Source organism: Equus quagga, chromosome 15 (genome assembly GCF_021613505.1).
Source record: "Equus quagga isolate Etosha38 chromosome 15, UCLA_HA_Equagga_1.0, whole genome shotgun sequence".
In the NCBI taxonomy this organism is placed as follows: Eukaryota; Metazoa; Chordata; class Mammalia; order Perissodactyla; family Equidae; genus Equus; species Equus quagga.
Window position 1 is genome coordinate 71,406,022 of NC_060281.1, and position 18,329 is coordinate 71,424,350.

The 18,329-nt window shown below is 49.4% G+C and overlaps 1 protein-coding gene across 7 annotated transcripts in view; it reads left to right on the forward strand.

Annotated features, from left to right (window-relative positions):
* KDM2B (lysine demethylase 2B) overlaps positions 1-18,329 on the forward strand; it is a 120,025-nt gene that overhangs the window by 16,046 nt on the left and 85,650 nt on the right. For 6 of the 7 annotated variants that reach the window (XM_046639705.1, XM_046639706.1, XM_046639707.1 and 3 more), the window contains 2 exons: positions 9,621-9,799; positions 10,018-10,124. In XM_046639705.1, coding sequence (XP_046495661.1) covers positions 9,621-9,799; positions 10,018-10,124 — 286 coding nt within the window. Of the gene's footprint in view, positions 1-9,620; positions 9,800-10,017; positions 10,125-17,895; positions 18,214-18,329 lie in introns of those variants that run through there. The other variant, XM_046639711.1, reaches the window with a different exon arrangement.

An 18,329-nucleotide genomic window follows, 5' to 3' on the forward strand; every position in this document is an offset into this window, starting at 1 on the left:
CCTAATACAGCCACTCGGCCTCTCCCACCCTTGGGCCTCTTCCCTGCATGCTCCCCTCCCCCACATCGGCTCCAGCTGCTCCTCACTGCTCTAACCACCCGAGTCCTGACTTCCCTTTTCATCTGTGGGCGGAGCAGTCTGAGGTGGGGTCAGCTGGGGACCTGCAACTGACTAAGAGCAGAGGGAAGTGAGGGTGCATAGGGAGCCCTGGGCATTGTGATGGAGGGCGGGGGCTGGAAGTCTGGTTAGTGCTCAAAAAAGTGAAAATAGACCTTTCCTTCTGCGATCAGTGACGGTTGTCCCAGGGCTGGGGTTCCTGACTGCTCAGGACTTCCAGATATTTTCCGGGTTGGGGGAATCATCTTCCTTGGTGGGGAGCTTACACATAACCACCTCCCGGTCATTTCTTCAGGTTAACTGTCATTTGTATGTGAAGTCACATGTCACCTGCTGCACAGGACATAAAAGTGAATAGCATCCAACATTTGTTTATTCATTCCACAAGTATTTACTGAGATCCCGCTATGTGCCAGGCCCTCCATTCTAGATACTCAGGATAGAATAGTGGGCAAGACAGACAAGTCTCCTGCCCTTGCAGCATTTACGGAGTAGTAGGGGAGAAAGACAAGAAACAAGTAGACAAAGAAATCTAGTATTTAGGATGAAATGATATGATGTCATCGAGGATGACATTTTCTCTTTGTGAAGCCACTAGGCAAATTACCCAGGTTATTTATACAGAGTGTCTGTCCTGTGACAGCTTGTACTAGCGCCGTGGGGGAGGCCAGGGGCCTTCCCTGCTTCAGATCTGACATTTATGGAGCCATGTATCTAGGTTCACCCAGTAATTCTCTCATTGGCCCTTGTGTTTTTTCCTCAGGCTGCTATAACAAAGTACCACAAACCGAGAGGCTTAAAACCACAGTAGTTTATTCTCTCACGGTTCTGGAGGCCGAAAGTCTGAACTCTAGGTGTTGGCAGGGCCGAGCTCTCTCTGAAGGCTCTAGAGAGGATCCTGCCTTGCCTCTTGCAGCTTCTGCCGGTTGCTGGCTTCCTTGGCGTTCCTTGGCTTGTAGATGCAGCGCTCCAGTCTTTGCTTCCGTCTCTACACGGATGTGTTCCCTCTGGTGTTTCTGTCCAAATTTCTCTTGTTTTATAAGGACACCAGTCCTTGGCTAAGGGCCCACCCTAATCCAATCTGACCTCGTTTTTAGCTTGATCTCATCTGCAAAGACCCTATTTCCGAATAAGGTCACATTCACAGGTATCAGGGGTTAAGACTTGAACATATGTTTTTGGGGAACACAATTCAACCTACAACAGCCCTCGAGACAAGTGGGTACTAAAGTCTGTTAGCAGGATAGAGGGGACTGGGATCAGGCTGGGTGAGGAGAGAGCCAACTTAGGTCATGCTTTCTGTGTCTCCAGCATTTTATAGGGGTCATCTCGGTTAATCCCACAACTTTTTTTTTTTCTGCTTTATCTCCCCAAATCCCCCTGGTACATAGTTGTATATCTTAGTTGCAGCTCCTTCTAGTTGTGGCATGTGGGACGTCGCCTCAACACAGCCTGATGAGCGGTGCCATGTCCACGCCCAGGATCCGAACCTGCGAAACCCTGGGCCACTGCAGTGGAGCACGCGAACTTAACCACTCGGCCATGGGGCCAGCCCCCCACAACGTTTTTTTTTTAATTTAATTTTAAATTTTTACTTACCTATTTTAAAAATTACTATTGAAATTTTTCCCCATACTAGTTTTATTTTTTTTAATACCTTGACATATGCGAAGTAAATAACATTTTCAGAGTGTTAAGGTATAATTTTGCAAATTACTCCATCCTAGTAACTAAATGATACTGTTAAACTAAATTATTTTAAAGCTGTGTCTCTTTTTCACAAAACATGATTTGTCATTTATTCTTGCATTTACCAAATGATAATGAATCTCAGATGCTTTTTATTTTGTCTACATTTGGACTAAGAATGAAAATGATAATTTAGAGGGGGCCGGCCCAGTGGCCAAGTGGTTAAGTTCGCGCTCTCCGCTGCGGCGGCCCAGGGTTTCGCTGGTTCGGATCCTGGGCGCGGACATGGCACCGCTCGTCAGGCCACGTTGAGGCGGTGTCCCATATGCCACAAGTGGAAGGACCTGCAACTAGGATATACAACCATGTACCAGGGGGGATTTGGGGGGATAAAGCAGAAAAAAAAAAAAAAAGACTGGCCACAGTTGTTAGCTCAGGTGACAATCTTTAAAAAAAAAAAAGAAAATGATAATTTATAGATCAATATATTTATACAAGTGAGTGGGAGATATATGTGTGTGTGTGTATATACACACATGGGATTAAATGAGCTTACAAGTGTTGCATCAGCTGTCTTACAAAGGCAAGTATCTTGATATATACAAGGTATATACGTGTTTGAAAACACACTTGTGCCCAAATTTTAATCACAATTACATGTGCCTATATATATGTCCTGCAAGGAAGGTGTTATGTGTCTTAAAAATATCAGTGATTTTTACACTGCTGTGTACTAACCATGAATAACTGAATAGATGACATCTAATTTCTTTTAAAGAGCTTTTCTTTTCTTTTTTTTTTTTTAAAGATTTTGTTTTTCCTTTTTCTCCCCAAAGCCCCCTGATACGTAGTTGTGTATTTTTAGTTGTGGGTCCTTCTAGTTGTGGCATGTGGGATGCCGCCTCAGTATGGCTTCATGAACAGCGCCATGTCTGTGCCCAGGATCCGAACCGGCGAAACCCTGGGCTGCTGAAGTGGAGCGCGCGAACTTAACCACTTGGCCGTGGGGCTGGCCCCTAAAGAGCTTTTCTAAATGTACATATATATATTATATACATATCTATATTAATGCTTGCTTATATGATATATTTATATACACATTTGTTACATGCATTATATGTGTATCACATGTCTATCATATATGCTAATAAAAATGGATAAATATACTCCTTTAAGAAGACTTTTTAGAATTAGATTTGCCATTTTTTTGGGAAATCTTTTAATTATCGTCTTCTTTGATTTGGGTTGTATATAAGTTGGCATCAAACATGATACCAACTTTATAGAATAACATTGAGATGATGACCTGCCATTTTGGGGTCGTCAGAATTGTATATTTATTGCCCATTAGTTCTGTTGTGCAAGTTGAGAATCAGGTTGGTGAGTCAGAGTTGTTCTGAAAGAGAAGGGGCTTATCCAGTCTTGTTTGAGATGGGCAAGGAGCGGAAGCTGTGGCTTGTATACAGATCTTTAACTTCTCTACGCTGAGAGGTGGGGCACATTTGGTGCCCTTAATTAAAGGTCTTTCATTTGCCTCCAGAATTAACTGTCTGAATGTTTTAAAAAAATTTTAGTTAAATTTTTTTTTCATAGCTTTTTTTTGAGATAGGTGGTTTTAGTTCCAGGTTTCAGATGAGAACACTGGGATAGCTGGCCTAAAGATCTTATGCTGTGAAGACTGGAATCTGAAACATGAGTCCTTGGATCCATCTTTTTTGGGGGGGATGTATGTGAAATATATTATATATGCCAAGAAGTTTAAAGAAAGATTATAGGGGCTTGTCTGGTGGCATAGTGGTTAGGTTCGTGCGCTCTGCTTCTGTGGCCTGGGGCATGCCAGTTTGGGTCCCAGGCAAGGACCTATGCATCACTTATCAAGCCATGTTGTGGCAGGTATCCCACATATAAAATAGAGGAAGATGGGTGTAGATATTAGCTCAGAGCCAATCTTCTTCAGCAAAAAGAGGATGATTGGCAGCAGATGTTAGCTCAGGACTAATCTTCCTAAAAAAAAAAACCCAAAAGACAAAAAACAAACAAACAAAAAGATTATAAAATGAACACCTGCCACCCAGGTTAGGAAGTATTGCAATTCCTTAGAAGCTCCAGTGTGACCCTCCCACCTCCAGGGTGACCATTGTCTTGTATTGTTTCCTGGGGTGGCCGTAATGGAGTATCACAAACTACGTGGCTTAAAGCCACAGAAATTTACTCTCAGTTTCAGAGGTCAGAAATCCGTAATCAAGCTGTTGGCAGCATCGGTTCCTTCTGGAGGCCCTGAGGGAGAATCCTTCCTTGCCTCCTCCAGCTTTTGGTATTCCTTGGCCAGTAGACGCATCACTCCAATCTCTGCATCTCTGCCTCTGTCTACACGTAACCTTCTTTTTTTTTTTTTGAGGAAGATTAGCCCTGAGCTAACTATTGCCAATCCTCCTCTTTTTGCTGAGGAAGATTGGCCCTGAGCTAACACCCGTGCCCATCTTCCTCTACTTTATATGTGGGATGCCTACCACAGCATGGTTTGCCGAGAGGTGCCATGTCCACACCTGGGATCCGAACCAGTGAACCCCTGGCTGCCGAAGCGGAACGTGTGAACTTAACCGCTGCACCACTGGGCTAGCCCCACGTTACCTTCTTTTAAGGACACTTGTCATTGGATTTAGGGCCCACCCTAAGTCCAGGATGATCTCGTCTCAAGATCCTTACCTTAATTACCTCTGCAAAGACACTTTTTCCCAATGAGATCCTATTCCTAGGTTCTAGGAAGATAACTCTTTTTGGGGGGCCACCCATACTTGGGCTGAAAGAGTCTGTGGCCCAAGTGCCTGAGCTGTGAGGAGAGGAGACTCACACGCAAGAAACAGGTAAAAGAAGAGAGGGAGAAGCGGAAGAAATGAAGTTCTTGTTCCAGCAGAGTGGAGGAAGTAGATGAGATTTAAAATAATGTCTTCCGTTGCTTTTTTAAAAAAATAATGATTGAAGTGAAATTCACGTAACAACATAAACGATTTTAAAGTGAACAATTCGATGGCATTTAGGGCATTCGCAATGTTGTGCAACCGTCGCTTCTGCTAGTTCACGAGGTTGTACAACCATCACCTCACTCTAGTTCTGGAACATTTTCATCACCCTGAAAGGAAACTCGTACCCATCAGTGGTCACTCCCATTTCCCCTCCGCCCAGCCCCTGGCAACCACTCGCTACTTTTCATCTCTATGGATTTACCTGTTGTGGACGTTGCATATAAATGGCATCATGCAGTATCTGCCCATTTGTGTCTGGCTTCTTTCACTGAGCATCATGTTTTGAGGTGCCTCCATGTTATAGCAGGTGTCAGTTCTTATTCCTTTTGGCTGAATAACTTACATGATTTTTAAGACGTTTAAAAGAAAAAAATACTTTTTTTTAAAAGATTTTATTTTTCCTTTTTTTCCCCAAAGCCCCCTGGTATATAGTTGTATATTCTTAGTTGTGGGTCCTTCTAGTTGTGGCATGTGGGATGCTGCCTCAGCGTGGCCTGATGAGCGGTGCCATGTCTGCACCCAGGATCCGAACCAGCGAAGCCATGGGCGGCTGAAGCAGAGAGCACGAACTTAACCACTCGGCCACTGGGCTGGCCCTCAGAAAAAAATGCGTTTAGAAAAACCCAACTTTCTTGGTCATTTAGAGCTTGAGGTTTGTTTTTTTTTAAATAGCTTTATTGAGATATACTTCACATACCATATAATTCACCCATTTAAAGTATACAATTTAGGGGCCGGCCCGGTGGCGCAGCGGTTAAGTTCTCAGGTTCTGCTTTGGCGGCCCGGGGTTCGCCAGTTCGGATCCCGGGTGTGGACACAGCACTGCTTGGCAAGCTATGCTGTGGTAGGTGTCCCACATATAAAGTAGAGGAAGATGGGCATGGATGTTAGCTCAGGGCCAGTCTTCCTCAGCAAAAAGAGGAGCATTGGCAGTAGATGTTAGCTCAGGGCTAATCTTCCTCAAAAAAAAAAAAAATAAATAAAGTATACAATTCAGGGGCCGGCCCCATGGCTGAGCGGTTAAGTTCAGGAGCTCCACTTCAGCGGCCCAGGGTTTCGCCGGTTCGGTTCCTGGGCACGGACATGGCACCACTCATCAAGCCATGCTGAGGCAGCATCCCACATGCCACAACTTTCTAGAAGGACCCACAACTAAAAATACACAACTACGTACTGGGGCTTTGGGAGAAAAAAGGAAAAGTAAAATCTCTAAAAAAAAAAAAAGTATACAATTCAGTGTTTTTTTTGTCTGTTCCTGGAGTTGTGCAACCATCACCACAGTCAGTTTTTAAACATTTTTATCACTACCCATAAAAACCCCTCACCCATTAGCTGTCCTGACTACATTTTAGGATCTTAAGCCGTCAGTCCACTGGACTGGCTGGCAGAGATTTCACTGGCTCTGACTTTCCACCACCTCCCTCTCTCCACCTATAATTATAGATGAAATTGGCTGATTGGGTAACACCACCTACCTGTAGGCACTTCTTGGAAGGGTTGTTTTTTTTTTTAAAGATTGGCACCTGAGCTAACAACTGTTGCCAGTCTTTTTTTTTCTGCTTTTTCTCCCCCAAACCCCCAATACATAGTTGTATATTCTAGTTGTAGGTCCTTCTAGCTGTGGCATGTGGGACACCGCCTCAACTTGGCCCAATGAGCAGTGCCATGTCCACACCCAGGATTCGAACTTGCCCTGGGTCGCAGAAGCGGAGCACTCGCACTTAACCACTCAGCCACAGGGCCAGCCCCTTTGGAAGTGTTTTATGTGCATTATCTTATAAGTTTCAGGACAACCCCATTGGCTGGCTACCTTTTTTGTCCTCCTGTTACAGATGGGGAAACTGATACTCAGAGAAACTGGGGCCTGAGGCTCAGCTGAGGTTTGAACCCATGAAGTCTTAGCTTAACCACTGCATAGTGCTGACAGGGGCGGCGCAGCCCTGGGCCTTCTGTGCTGACTGTGATTTTCGAGTCTGTTATCCCATCTCCTACCTGCCCAACAGGGGGCTTCGCAGACGTGCCGGAAGCAAGGTTAGGGAAGAGAGGCAGAGGGAGGCAGGATGCAGGCGGAGAGTGAGGAGGGCTTGGGTGCCTGTTCTCCTCCCACCTCCCCCACTCTAACAGCAGGGCCTCTGCCAGGTGGGCATTCCAGAAAAGCTGAGCAGAGCCCACCTGTTCCAGGAGCCCTGGTAAGGAAGGAGCCAGCACTTGCCTAGAACACGGCCAGAATTTCCAGCAAAGTTCAGGGATGCCCCCTGGTGGATCTGCACTTCTGACTCAAAAACAAAGCTGTTCTCCCACGACCCTGAGGCTTCCCAGGATCCACCACTGGGTTCGGAGCCAGCCACTGAAGGCCGGGATCATTTTTCAACCTTGGCACATGATCAAGATTCAGGGCAGGGGTCGGGGATAGGAGAGGGGATATGAGCCTGGGCTTCGGTATTAGATGGAATTGGCTTCAAATCCCAGCTCTTCTGCTCACTAACTGGGCATTTAGGGGCAAGTTCGTTGTCCAAGCCTCAGTTTCTCATCCATCGACTGTGTATACTGTGGTCGACGTTCTGCCTCCCAGAACTGTCAACACAATGAAGATAACCTGGGTGGAGAGCTTGCCTGTGCTCGAGCGCTCAGTGTTAACTGTTCTCATGGGTAGAAAGAGTATGCTCTGGGGCCCCTGAGCCACTCACATCGTCTCTCGACCTTGGTTTCCTCATCTGTAAGGTGGGGACAGTCCTACCCAGCTTCTGGAGTGGTTGTGAAGATTAGATATTGAACCCAAAAGATAGTAACACCCAAGTTGTCCTGCGCGCTTAGGGGATTACTTTTATCCTTCACTTCCTACTATGTGAAAAGCACTGTGTATTTATTCAACAAATATTGACCGTGGGCCTTTTATGGGGCCTGTTGTGGGGCAGGCTCTGTGCACAGAGCTGTGTGTGTAGCGACGAACCAGATGGGAATATGGCTCACATCAGTGTGTGAGTTCCATGAAGATTTGGGCCGGTTTAAGGGTCGCCGGCCTTTCTCCGTGGAGGTGCAGAAAGTAGGTTTTGCACGTTCTGCCGGCCATTCAGTCTCTGTGAACTCCTCAGCTCAGCAGTGGGGGCGTGGAAGGAGCCAGAGGTGATACGTGAACTGAGTGGGGCTGTGTGCTAGTAAAACTATGTATGGACTGGAAACTTGAGTTTCATAGAATTTTCACATCACAAAATATTCTTCTTCTTTTGATGTCCCCCCCCACCACTTAAAAATGTGAAAACCTTTCTTAGGTCGTATGTAGGCCATTTAAGGCCATGTAAAAACGGGCGGTGGACCGGCTTTGGCCCTCGGGCTGTCGTCTGCTGACTGTTCTTAGTTTAGTCTTTGCTGCTGGGTAGCTTTGAACAAGGTGATCCCCTGCTCCCTATTCTTTTCTTTGCTTTTTTTTCCCCTGGTTTCCACGTTTCTGAGTCTCCATGGACTGTGTATTTGTCACTGAGCTAATGAGGAATTGGGATCTTTCCTTACCAGATGGTGGGCGTCTCGTTGCAGTCATGATGCTTATTTTGAGTCCTAACAGACAGGAGGTGCCAGCTTTCCTCATCAATCACCACGGATTTGGCAATCTGCTTTGTGTCTGCCTTCTCCCCTTTCCGAGTACTTCCACTTAGCTTTGGTGGTTCTCGCACCTTGGCTGGAGTTCTGGAGCCATTGTTGTTTCCATTTTAGAGATGAGGAGCAGAGGCCATGAAGGGTCATGATTTCCTCCAGGGTTTAATCAGCGGTGGCCCCAGGGCTAGCACTGGAGGTTCCTGTCTCTGGTCCAGAGCTGTTCCCCGCTCTCTGGGAAGCCGTGAGAGGCACGCAGCCTGCTGCTGGGATGAAAGTCGGGCCTTTGCTGAGAAGGGCCCTCATCCTCTGTGCTTTGGCGGGCCTGCGTATGAGAAGTCACGTGTCACGTGCTGTACAGGGCAGCCAACATTCATCTTTTGTTTGTTCCACGAGTGTTTGCTGACCTCCCACTATGTGCCAGGCTTTGTTCCATGTACTTGGGATAGAATATTGAGCAAGACAGATAAGACTCCTGCTCTCACGATGACTACAGAGTAGTAGGGAAGAAAGACAGCAAAGTGGACAAAGAAACACAATATTCAGGGAATTGCAATTAGTGCTCGGGAATGACGGGGGACCCATTCATTTGTGTACCAGACACTGTGCCACTGCATCTGGAGTACTTCGTCTGATTTAATCCTCCCAACTAGCCTATCAGAAGAGACAGCAAGATGAAGACAAGGAAGTTCAGAGAAGTCAAGTAACTTTCCTGGCCTCACAGACTAGGGAGGGAGATTACTAAACAACTAGTTATCTACAGAGATAAGCACTGTCCTGGTGCTATGAATAAGCAGAAAGGCCTTGATACCGTGCTAAGGGATTCTTCGGTAGGCAGTGGGGAGCCATGGAAGGTTTTAAGCAGAGAGAGGAGTGTCTGTATATGGTCTCTGTTTTAGAAAGCAGTGTGGAGGATGGGTAGGAGGGGATAGTTGGAGACTCCTTAGGAAGCTCTTGAGGCCACCTGGTAGAGTAGTAATGGTGGACTGGACTTGAGTGGAGGCCGTGGTGTTGCAGGGAAGCAGACGGATTGGAGAGAGGTTCAGTGAGAAAAGCAGCAAGATGAGGTAATTGAGCAGATGTGGTGTAGGGCTGAGGCGTATGGGAAACCCTAGAGGAGGAGGAGGTTTTGTTTGGAGGCTCCCAAGTGGGATCTGGACCCCAAGCCGGCAGGAGCCACCAGCGTGTGCATTCTGCCCCCAGGTAGCCGGCGGCTGGTGGACGTGATGGATGTGAACACCCAGAAGGGCACGGAGATGAGCATGTCCCAGTTTGTGCGGTACTATGAGACGCCCGAGGCTCAGCGGGACAAGCTGTACAACGTCATCAGCCTCGAGTTCAGCCACACCAAGCTGGAGCACTTGGTCAAGCGTCCGACTGTGGTAGGCCCCTGGCCGCGGTGCCTTCCCCTGACACCTTCCACCTCCTCCTCTCCTTGCCCTGCCTCTCTTGCTGCTACACAGGTTCAAGGCCAGCCTGTGCCAGCCCTGGGGGAGGGTGGGAGGGTTGTTGGGAGCAGGAGGAAGCGGTTGAATTGGTGAGAGGGCCCAGCTTAAGAGTACCCAGAGACAGGAAGTTCTGACGGTGGTCTGACTTTCAGGTGGACCTGGTGGACTGGGTGGACAACATGTGGCCCCAGCACTTGAAGGAGAAGCAGACAGAAGCCACGAATGCCATTGCAGAGATGAAGTACCCGAAAGTGAAGAAGTAAGACTGCCTGGCTGGCGGCGGGAGCTGGGAGGCGGTGACTCGCAGCCTTGGGGGCCTGAAAAGGGGTCTCTGGCTGTCCATGAAGGCTTGAGCATCACTTTGCAGCCAGTCTTCTCCAGAGCTGAAGGAATGAGCCCAGGCCGAGGCCACAGCCCCACAGGGGTGCTGCTGGCATGTAGGGGGTGGGGGTCCCTGGTGTGGGCAGGTTGGGATCTTGCTTCCCTGGAATGCAGGGTCTCTGTATTCTGCTCTGGGTCTGGAATCTTCATCTAGATGGTCCTTTGACCTTCCTGCCGGCTCTCCCTGGAGGGTTGTGATCTGAAGAGGAGGGAGAGTAATGGAACTGTCTCTCTGAGTGCCTGTGTGTTCTTGTCAACATTTGTTTGCTCTCTCTAAATGACAGCATGCCTTGGGCATGGGCGTTTTCAGTGGGACCCACCCACCATGGACACTTTGTTTCTGTTGAGGGATGGGGAGAGGTCTGGTGTTCTTCTTCTTCTTCTTCTTTTTTTTTTTGCTGAGGAAGATTCTCCCTGAGCTAACATCTGTTGCCAATCTTCCTCTTTTTTTGCTTGAGGAAGATTAGCCCTGAGCTATGCCAGTCTTCCTCCACTTTGTATGTGGGTCACCACCCAGCATGGCTGATGAGCGGTGTAGGTCCATGCCTGGGATCCAAACCCACGAACCTGGGCTGCTGAAGTGAAGTGTACTGAGCTTAACCACCATGCCACAGGGCCAGCCTCTGCTTCTGGCTTTTGAGATCCGGGGCCTCTGATCCAGAAGAACCTTTCCCAAAGAAAGCCTCAGGGCACTTACTCGCCAGATGTTCCTTAGACGGTGCCCTTTAAGTGGGAGGTTGGCGTGGGGCTGGGAAAGTGGCCACATCTAATTGCAGGGAAATCACTACATGGGATGTGACCAGCAAGTCCTGAGACCGATTGTTTTGTTTTTTTTTTTTTGAGGAAGATTAGCCCTGAGCTAACTACTGCCAGTCCTCCTCTTTTTGCTGAGGAAGACTGGCCCTGAGCTAACATCGTGCCCATCTTCCTCTACTTTGTATGTGGGAGGACGCCTACCACAGCACGGCATGCCAAGCAGCACCATGTCCACACCCGGGATCCGAACCGGCAAACCCCGGGCCGCCGAGAACCGGAACGTGTGAACTTAACCGCTGCACCACTGGGCCGGCCCCAGACCGATTGTTTAACACGAGCAGAGGCACCAACAAGCCCCTCATGTCCTAGGACTTCAGGGACGAACCCTGGGGAGGAGGAAGTCACGTTGGGGCCCCTACCATCTCAGGCCCTCTGTTTCCATCTCCAAAACGGGAAGGAGACACCCGCTGTCCCAGGCAGAACTGTTGCTCTGGGCTTCCTAGAAGAGTTGGCTTTGGCGCCTGGGAATCCATTAGCATCCCTCTGCTCCGCGCTGCTGCCAGGAGTGCCCCCAGGAGCTTACAGGCTGTGAACTTTTCATTCACGCAGCTCTTCATTCAGTGCATATTGAATGCGGACTGCGTGCCAGGCTTTGTGAGGGAGGCCAGCACGCTGGCCCTGGGCTTCTCAAGATTTTGCTTTCAAGCTCTCTCTCTTTCTTTAATCATTTCTCAGGCATTTTTCCTCCCCTCAGAGCTGAAGCTCTGTGCACCCCTTCAATCAGGGCTGCATCAAAGCAAAGACTGGGCTCCAGGTGAGGAGGGTAGGAGGGTTTTCAATTCCATTCCATTCCGATTCGATCACAGCAAAATGTATGGAACCCCTGGGATGGGAAAGTAAAAGGATGAGACTAAAAGCCCCTACCCTTTGGGGAACATGCCATGTAACACAGGGATAAGGGGCAGACCTCATCCACGCAGAGGGACACAGGTTCCCGGGAGGGCGATGGGGAGAAGAGGAATCCTTTTTGGCTGGTGGCATTGGGAAGTCCTTTCAGAGGGGACGTTCGACCTGGGCTTTAAAAGACAGAGGAGGGGGCCGGTCCAGTGGTGCAGCGGTTAAGTTCGCACGTTCTGCTTCTTGGCGGCCCGGAGTTTGCCAGTTCAGATCCCGGGTGCTGACATGGCACGCCATGCTGTGGTAGGTGTCCCACATATAAAGTAGAGGAAGATGGGCATGGATGTTAGCTCAGGACGAGTCTTCCTCAGCAAAAAGAGGAGGAATGGCAGTAGTTAGCTCAGGGCTAATCTTCCTTAAAAAAAAAAAAAGACAGAGGAGATGGGAGGCTGGTGGGGAGGGCCGAAGGTTGGGAATTGCAAAGGGCCTTGAAGAAATCAAGGGTGGACCTCGGGGAAAGAGTGTGGCACTCAGGTTAGTTTTAGGCAGATCACGGCTCTCATTGATTGATTCATTCATTCAGTATATGTATTGAACATTTGATTAGTTCTGAGAATATAGCAGGGAGAAAACCAGATGAACTCCCTGCCCTTGTGGGGCTCACAGTTTATCTGGGAGACAGACATTAATCCAATAATCAGAGAAACAAATGGAAATTTGCAGCTGTGATGAGGCCACAAGGCGGGGACCCACCATACTATGAGAGCGTGTAGCAGGGGATTCACCTTTCGAGGAGGGCAAGGCAGGTGTCCGAGCTGGGGTCTGTAGGGGAGAGGGCTCTCTTAGGTGAAGAGGCCTGGGAAGAGCTTTCCTGGCTGTGTGCAGAGAGCCGGGGATGGCGGGGAGGGGCAGAGAGAGGGAGGCAGGGGGTCCTGGGACAGGAAGGCCAGGGGGGCTGGAGCAGAGCGCGGGAGGGGCAGTGGGTGCAGGATGGGGGTGGGGCCAGGCTGAACAGGGCCTGATGTGCCGTGGTGAGTGGGTCTGTATTTCTCCTAAGAGCAGTCGGAAAGCTCTCTGAGACTTTAAGCAGAGAGGGATGTGTTCAGATTTGTATTCTGCAAGTTCTCCTGCTGTTACGTGGATTGAAGGAGATGGAGTTGAGTGATATGAAGAGCAAGAGTGCATCGTCTAGATGCGGGCGAACGATGGGGCAGGGGAGAGGAGAGGACAAATTGGACATGTATCAGGGAAGGTAGAACAGACAGCACTGGCTGACACAGATTTCAATTAATTTATGTCTGTCTTGCCTCCCTGAGATATTCAGTATATTCTTCACTTTATTGAAAGATTCCTCTAAATAGTAAGCTCTGTTAATACATCGAGAATCCTATCTAATCACCAAAAAAAGGCTCATACACAATTTTCTAGGACCACATGTCTTCAACATATTGGTTAGATTGTGTGGCAAATAGATTTGCAGACCCCGTCAGAGGCCGTGGGAACTTGTTAGAGGATTTGAACCTTGTTAGGAAGGAAACTGTCACCTTGAAAATAGTCCATTTGTTCGGCTGAAAAGAATGCTGATTTCAGTTCATAAGCAAGGTAAAAATCCCACGATGATGAAGCCCTCCGGGACCACAGAATGGTTCCGTGGAATTTAATTAAAATGACACTGTTTCTAGAAATCACAGAGCTTTTATGCTGGAGGTGCCTGGAGAGTGGAGACAGCTGACAGGCTACCTGAACTGAGGGTTTGCAGGAGGGAAGAGAGAAGTGTTACAAACCCATTACCGCCTTCTCCCGGCTCCAGGATTTATGCTGTTCCATCATGGTGAGGGGATTTGGAATTTTAATGGGTTTGGTCGAGATACTTAATACAAGGGGTAATGACAGTTGTCGAGGGAGTAGTTGCAATTTTGTGGGAGACAAAAGACTTGTAAGGAGTGTGTTCGTGTGTTAGTTACCTGTTGCTGCATTTACTGAGTGCCTGTTGAGTGCAAGACACCATTCTAGTCGTTGGTAGACTGCGGTGAATAAAGCAAAGTCTCCATTCTCATGGAGCTTATCTTCTGGTGGGGAGAAGAGACAGGGAAACGGTGAATAATATAATTTAGGAGGTGATGAGTGTTGCGAAGAACCATAAAGCAGGAGTAAGGGAAAAGGGGATGACAGGGTGGGCTGAACTAATATCAGCTGCATCGTGCATTTCTGCCATTGCCATCCCCTCCATCCCCACCTGCAGAAATATTTTGGCTGTAGAGAATTATTTGTCTTGGAAAATTCCTTATAATCATATAAACAGTAACAATTATTTGCGGGTATCTCTGTATCACTTGTTTATTGCTGCATAACAGATTACCCTAAAACTTCACAGTTGAAAAAAAAAGTCTTGGGATCAGCCTGGTGGCGTAGTGGTTAAGTTCGCCTGCTCTGCTTTGGTGGCCTGGGGTTTGTGGGTTTGGATCCCGGGTGCAGACCTGCACGCTGCTCATCAAGCCATGCTGTGGTGGTATCCCACATACAAAACAGAGGAAGATTGGCACAGATGTTAGCTCAGGGCCAATCTTCCTCACCAAAAAAAATCCCAGAAGTCTTAGTGGGTTAAAACAACAAGCATTACCTCAAAGTTTCTGTAGATCAGGAATCTGGGAGTGGCTTAGCTGGGTGGTTCTGGTTCAGAACCAGAGCTTGTATCGAGACTTAGGCCTGGGCCGCAGTCATCTGAAGACTTGGTTAGGACTGGAGGATTCACTTCCAAAATGGCGCACTCATGTGGCTGTTGGCAGGAGGCCTCAATTCCTCATCGCATGGTCCTCTCCATTGGGCTGCTTGAGTGTCCTCATGACATGGCAGCTGGTCCCCCCAGGCATGTGGTTTAAGAGAGGGCAAGGAGGAAGCCACAGGACCTAAGATTGGAAGTCACGCACTGTTTACTTTTGCCATATTCTGTTAATTAGAAGCGAGCCACTGAGTCTAGCTCACACTCAAGGGGAGGGGAATTTAGTTCTGCTTCTGGAAGGGCGGAGTCTCAAAGACTTTGTGGACATGTTTTGAAGCCTCCACAATCTCCTAGGTCTGTGACTTGGGCACAGCTTTTTCACTTAGGACCATTAGATCTTATAACACATTCCAGAAGGAAATTAGCAAGTCAGTTCCCTCCTCACCTGCTCCTGTAGCACACAGGACTTGCAGAAATGAAGGTTGCAGCTTAGTGGAGATATGCTGTGGACTGACAAGCAGTGAAAGAGCTCAAAAGCTCCACAAAAAGGGGACCCCACATAAAGCCTATATTTTGTTCCCAAATATTTGAGAGTTGACTGCATTTTTCTCCCCATGTACTTTCTGGGGGTGGTGGGAAAATTTTGGGGTGCAAATCTGAAACACAGAGAGGATGGCAACAGGCACTGGGATGAGCATATTTCACGAGCTGCCTCTGCCACTCTGTGGTGGCCATGGCAAGTCTTTCGTTTCTTAGAGATTCAGTTTTCCCTTCCAACAATTGGGGATCCTGTCATCCCTGCCCTGCCTCCTTCCCACGCTGTAAGGAGGATGGAGCCTCTAGTGGATGTGAAATGTGGTTCGGACAAGATGTTTGTCCGTTTGGCCCGGAGTGGACACAAGGGCTCCAGCCACCATTGGCATCCTGGCATCCTCTGCTTTTCAAGCTACCTCCCCTCCCATTTGCACTGGGCTTTTATCTCTCTTTTTTTTTTTTTTTTGAGGAAGATTAGCTCTTAGCTAACTACTGCCAGTCCTCCTCTTTTTGCTGAGGAAGGCTGGCCCAGAGCCAAGATCCGTGCCCATCTTCCTCTACTTTATATGTGGGACGCCTACCACAGCATGGCGTGCCAAGTGGTGCCATGTCTGCACCCGGGATCCAAACCGGCAAATCCTGGGCCGCCAAGAAGCGGAACGTGCGAACTTAACCACTGTGCCACCCGGCCGGCCCCTGGGCTTTTATCTCTACAACTCACATTTCACCCTTTAACTCTCATCAACCATGTTTGCTGGCATCTTACATGGTCATCCCAGTGTAATATATCAGGCAGGGAAACTGACCTAGAGAGGCTGCCAGTGTCACACAACGGGGAAGCTGTGGTCCATGCACCAGGCCCCAAGCTTCTGGATTCCTGGCTTTTCCTCTCTACCTCTCTGCCTTTCAAAGAGGAACAAAGAAAGTCAGGCTTTTCTGTGCTGCCATAGATGGACGCAGGCGCTGTGTCAGACATTTACGCACACATCTCAGTACTGGAAGCAGTTAGTACCCAAATTTACAGACAAGGAAACTGAAGTGCACAGTGGCTCAGTTCAGGTAATGGGTGTAGCAGTTGAGTGTAAGACAGAAGGGGCTGATGTGGCCTGTGGATGACTGAAGAGGCAGGCCTTTTTTTAAAACAGTGCTGGCCAAACAAAGCACATCTAGGGCCTGGTTTGACCCATGAGGGCCACCAGTTAGAGACCCCTGACTAGTTCAACAAATGGGGATGCTGAGTTCCAGAAGGGGAAGATTTAGTCCAGTGTCACACAGCTGATTAGAATAGTTATAGGGCCGTTGCTGGGGGCTACACTTACACTGATGAATCTGATGTCATCCCTGCCATGAAGGAGCTGAGGCATTTGTGACTAAAAAAAGTAATAATAATTCTCCCATGTGGACAGTCTGGTCCAGCTGTCAGGGCCTTCTCTCTTAGCTCATTTAACTCCACCTCTGCTTTGTGTGTGTCAAAGCCCTTGGTCAGGGACACCCACTCAATGACTGGTGCTCAAATCCTACTGGGGGATATTGCTTGTAATTACTATTTTTTTCTTTTAAATAGGGAAAACATACATATGGTGAAAAACTCAACTAGTTCCCAAGAGTTCACAGTCTGACCTCACAGCAGGCCACTGGGGAGGTACTGATGGATGGGCCATCCCGTAAATAACTCCAGGAAGCAACACCCTGGCCCAGGGCCTTGACCACCTTGACATGGCTTCAGTGTTTGCTCCCCTAAGGTGGGGATTATAGGGTTGTTTAAGGGTGAAACAAAACAGGTATTATTATTAGCACTTAATAATTGGAACCTACTAATTAATATTGGTGGGGAGCCCCTGTGGATGGGGTCTGGTCAAAGAATGGAGAAGCTTGATTTCTGCCCCTGCAGAGTGGATACCACCATCTCCTGCCCCCAGTGGTTTGGGGGAAGGGTGTGGGGACAGGATGGGAGGAGGGCGGTGGCCCTGGTGAGCATGCCCTGGAGGGTGGGACTTCTGATTTGAGCTGGACTAACTTCTTCAGCCGGAAGTCAGTGGTTGAGGTTTGGCTGTAACCTGCAGACTCTGCTTCTTCAGAGTCTTGGGATTTGCCAGGTAGACCTGGAAGAAGGGCTGAGAAACTCAAGACAGACAGCTTGGGTAAGCACCATCACCGACTAGGGTAGTGACTACGGTCACTACCTCTGAGCCTCTGCTTTCTCATCTGTAAAATGGGGACAACCCTGGGAATGACCTGATAGGTTGTGTGAAAATGGGATTAAATAATCCAGGTATCATAGAACTGGGTACTGTGTTAACATGTATGTATCTCAGTGAATTCCCACCATAATTCTGCGATGTAGGGTTACACAGCCACTTAGCGGGGCAGGTAGGGGAAGGGACAGCAAAAAGCATTTTAGAATGAAGAGTCGAACTTTAGGTCACCTCCCTGCCCTTAGGATGAGGAAATGGCTCAGAGAGGTGAATAAGCTGTCCAAGGTCACGCAGCCAGTCCCTCTGAGGGCGAGAGCCACATCCCTGGTCTCTGGGCTGCCGTACCCTGCGTCTGACATCCCTGCAACCCCCTAGCACTGGTCTCTTCTCTAGCTGGGCTCCGATGGGCACATTTAAGGAAGGTGGCTTTGCTGGGTTGTCACCTCCAGGAGCAGGATGGCGTCCACGCTCCCTGAAAACTGGGGTGCGGGGGTGCCCGAGCGCACGCCGGTAGAACGGGGGTAGGGAGAACTACCCTCGTGCCCCCACCCAGCCGGGGCACGGGGCGGCGGAGGGCGGTGGCGGCGTCCCCTGGCGCGGGCCGGGCGCGCTTCCCTGTCGCCGCCGCGGCCTCCCTCCGCCTCCCTGGCGGCCGCCGCGCCGCGCCGGTGTTCAGTTTCAGCGCGGGGATGAGCGCAGGCTGCGCCCGGCTCCCCGAGGAAGGAAGGAAGCGCGTGAGGGCTTCGCGGTCCTCGGCCGGGGCCTGGCAGCGCGGTGGAGGGGGCTCGGCTCGGGTCGCCGGGACCGGGCGCGCGTCGAGCCTCCGCCGCCAAAGGGGACGCCCGGGAGCCGCGCCGCCGCCGAGGGTAACCGCGGGCGCGCCGGGCGGGGCTGGGCGGGCGCCCCTGCGCGCGCCCCGCCGGCAGCCCGGGCCGGGGCTGCCGCCCCTCCACCGCCCTGCCAGGCCCCCGCCGCGGACCGC